At 56.1% G+C, this 2,659-nt stretch overlaps 1 protein-coding gene across 1 annotated transcript in view; it reads left to right on the top strand.

Annotated features, from left to right (window-relative positions):
* The window catches only part of LOC104492559 (carboxyl-terminal PDZ ligand of neuronal nitric oxide synthase protein-like), a gene marked incomplete at its 5' end in the record, with an annotated part of 4,528 nt that overhangs the window by 302 nt on the left and 1,567 nt on the right, over positions 1 to 2,659 (top strand). Inside the window, one exon of the mRNA XM_010135135.1 lies at positions 2,194 to 2,362. Within this exon, the coding sequence (XP_010133437.1) occupies positions 2,194 to 2,362 (169 nt within the window). The remainder of the gene's footprint in view (positions 1 to 2,193; positions 2,363 to 2,659) is intronic.

A 2,659-nucleotide genomic window follows, 5' to 3' on the forward strand; every position in this document is an offset into this window, starting at 1 on the left:
CGCAAGTGGCTGTGGCACAGGTTGTCCCCTCTGCTCTTTCCTGGTGGCAGCAGCAGGGCTGGGGCACGGTTTTGAAGCCCCTTGGTTGCTGCCAGAGTATCCCCTGCCTGGAGGCAGCTCCGTGGGGAGGGCAGTCTGCCTCAGGCAGAGGTGCTCAGCTGGTGGTTGTGGGCGAAGCTGGGGCATAGGGGATGGGGAGGGACCATCTCCTGGGCTGTGCAGCAAGGGGAGAGGAGTGGCCCTGTCACAGAAGATGAGGTGTTTAAGGTGATTAGTTCTGCATGCCACCAGGTTTCTCGGTCCTTTGACCCCTGTCTGCTTGCCAGTGCCTGGCCTCAGCTGACTGCTGCCTGGCCTGTGCAGCTGGCAGCCTGTTCTCCAGGCAGGTATTTCCCATTTAGCAGCTCTGGCTGCTTTATCCAACTCATTACTTCAGCTTTACTTGTTCCCTGACCCCTTGCAGAGCTCTCTGCAGTCGCACAACTTTCTTCCTGGCCCGAGGCATAGGTATTTCCCATTTAGCAGCTCTGGCTGCTTTATCCAACTCATTACTTCAGCTTTACTTGTTCCCTGACCCCTTGCAGAGCTCTCTGCAGTCGCACAACTTTCTTCCTGGCCTGAGCAATCCGCTCCAGCAGCCTTTCTATGCTTTTCTGCGGCTTTTCTCTTCTCACATCAGAAAATCATTACCGGTCCTTCTGCTGCCCTAAGAGCCTGCGTGCCTTCTGGGGTCACGGGCTCATGAAGTTGCTTTCTCCTCTGGAAGAGAGACCTGTGTCCTCAGGGGATCCTTTATGTCTGTCCAAGTACAGTGTTGCTACAGGCAAACTTGCTGGGCAAAGCCAGGTGCTGTTACGGGTCATGGTAGGGACTGTTCACCTTCAGTAGTGCCCAGGTTTTGTGTACTTGCCGAGCCTTGCGGTGGCTGTTTCTTTTCCTTCCTGCTTCCAGACAGAGAAAAAAAACCTGTAATGCATTTCTTGGCCGGCTCCTGGGTTGGCAGCCAGTGGTCTCATTTCCCTCTGTCCAAGGGCTGATGCTCTGCTCTGGATCTCTGCCCGCCCCAGGGTCGTTCTTGTCCCAGGAGCTGTCACGTAGCTGCTCTCTAATCCCTTCAGTGCATGCCGTGGTGATTTTCTGTTATGGTAATTTGTTAAAGAAAAATAGGTCCCTATCACGTCAAATGCCTTTCAGATGACTGCATGCATTACGTCACGACCTCCGTCAATGGCACTTGTTATCTCTTCTCAAAAAGTACCAAGTCAATTTGTCTCTGAACACGTAGTGATGGGCACAGGCTTAATTCTTTACGAACACAGCCAGGAAATCCACTCTGCTCACCAGAATCTGTGCTTGGTCTACAGCTTTGGGACCACCCTGTAATTATCTCAGCCTCTAATTACTTGGCTGAGGATGAAATGACATTTAGTTCCCTCATTGTCCAGAGACTTGCTTTTGCAAGGCGTTTCCAGATACCTGTGAAAGCTTCTTCTCTTGAATTAAGGCCAGGGGTCCTTCCTGGATCTTGTCCCAGGGAGCTGGTGGCACAAATCACTGCCCCTCTGTAAGACATGATCTCCCAGCATCAGCTGGCCCCTGCTGCATGGGAAGGGCTGCCCGCTGCAAGGAAGGATGACTTCCAGGCTGGCTATGCCAGCACTGAGCTTTGGCACCCGCTTAGCATTTAAACGTGATTTCACCTGTGCTAGCTTGGCTCGGTGTCTCTGCCTCACCCCCCAGTACTTGGCAGAGGGTCCCTGTCCCACCATGCTGCTGTGACCCGCTGTCTCACCGCTGGCAGGAGGAGGAGCTGACTCTTGAGCCGTGGGTGGGTGGCAGGAGGGGATGCTGAGCCCACGTGGGCCCCCGGTGGATCTGCACTGCTGTCCTCTTGTCTGGAGAGTGCTCCTGGGGCTCTCCTTGCTCGAGCTCAGATCAGAGCTGCCCCTGCTGCCCCCGGGCAGGGGCTCCTGGTTGGTCTCACCCAGCAGCGTCCCACCCTCGCTGGGACACGGTGCTGGTGATACAGATGCCTGCACATGGGTAGTTATGCTAAAATGGATGAGCTTCTTGCCCACGGACTCCCCGCAGGCTAACGTCCAGGCATGGCTTCCCAGGGCCAGAAGGAGCAGCCAGCTCATGTCCCCAGAGCCACCGTGCCTCAGCAGCACGCTGCCATCTGTGTTGCTCCAGGCACGTCATGTCTGTCGCAGCAGAGCTGTGCGCAGCTCCAGGGCAGTTCGTGCTCCAGCCCCTGCTAGCTACAGACACTGCTGACAGGACTCTGTTTCTGGAAAGACAGCTCGGCCAGGGCTGGCTCATGGCACATGGCTGCATCCTCGTGTGCCTGCAGCACCGTCCAGTAGGTCGAGCACGTCTTCTATTCCACATCCAGCCCAGGCTTCCTGCTGGGTTGCCCTTTCCTCGTGCATTCGTGGCACACATGCATGACTGAGTTTGCCTCAGGCTTTTCCCTCAAAGAGGCCGGGGGACCGTGCCCTGGTGTGACACAGCCACATGCCCTGGCTCGCCCCGTCACATCTGTGGGTACCCGTAGGGAATGGCTTCTTCCTCAAATCATTTGGTGGGATGCTGGTGAGTCCTGGGCCATGAGCAGGGGTGGCCGGGGGCGAAGCTTTCAGCCCTCAAGTGACATCTC

This window comes from Buceros rhinoceros, unplaced genomic scaffold (assembly GCF_000710305.1).
Source record: "Buceros rhinoceros silvestris isolate BGI_N320 unplaced genomic scaffold, ASM71030v1 scaffold21644, whole genome shotgun sequence".
Lineage (NCBI taxonomy): Eukaryota > Metazoa > Chordata > Aves > Bucerotiformes > Bucerotidae > Buceros > Buceros rhinoceros.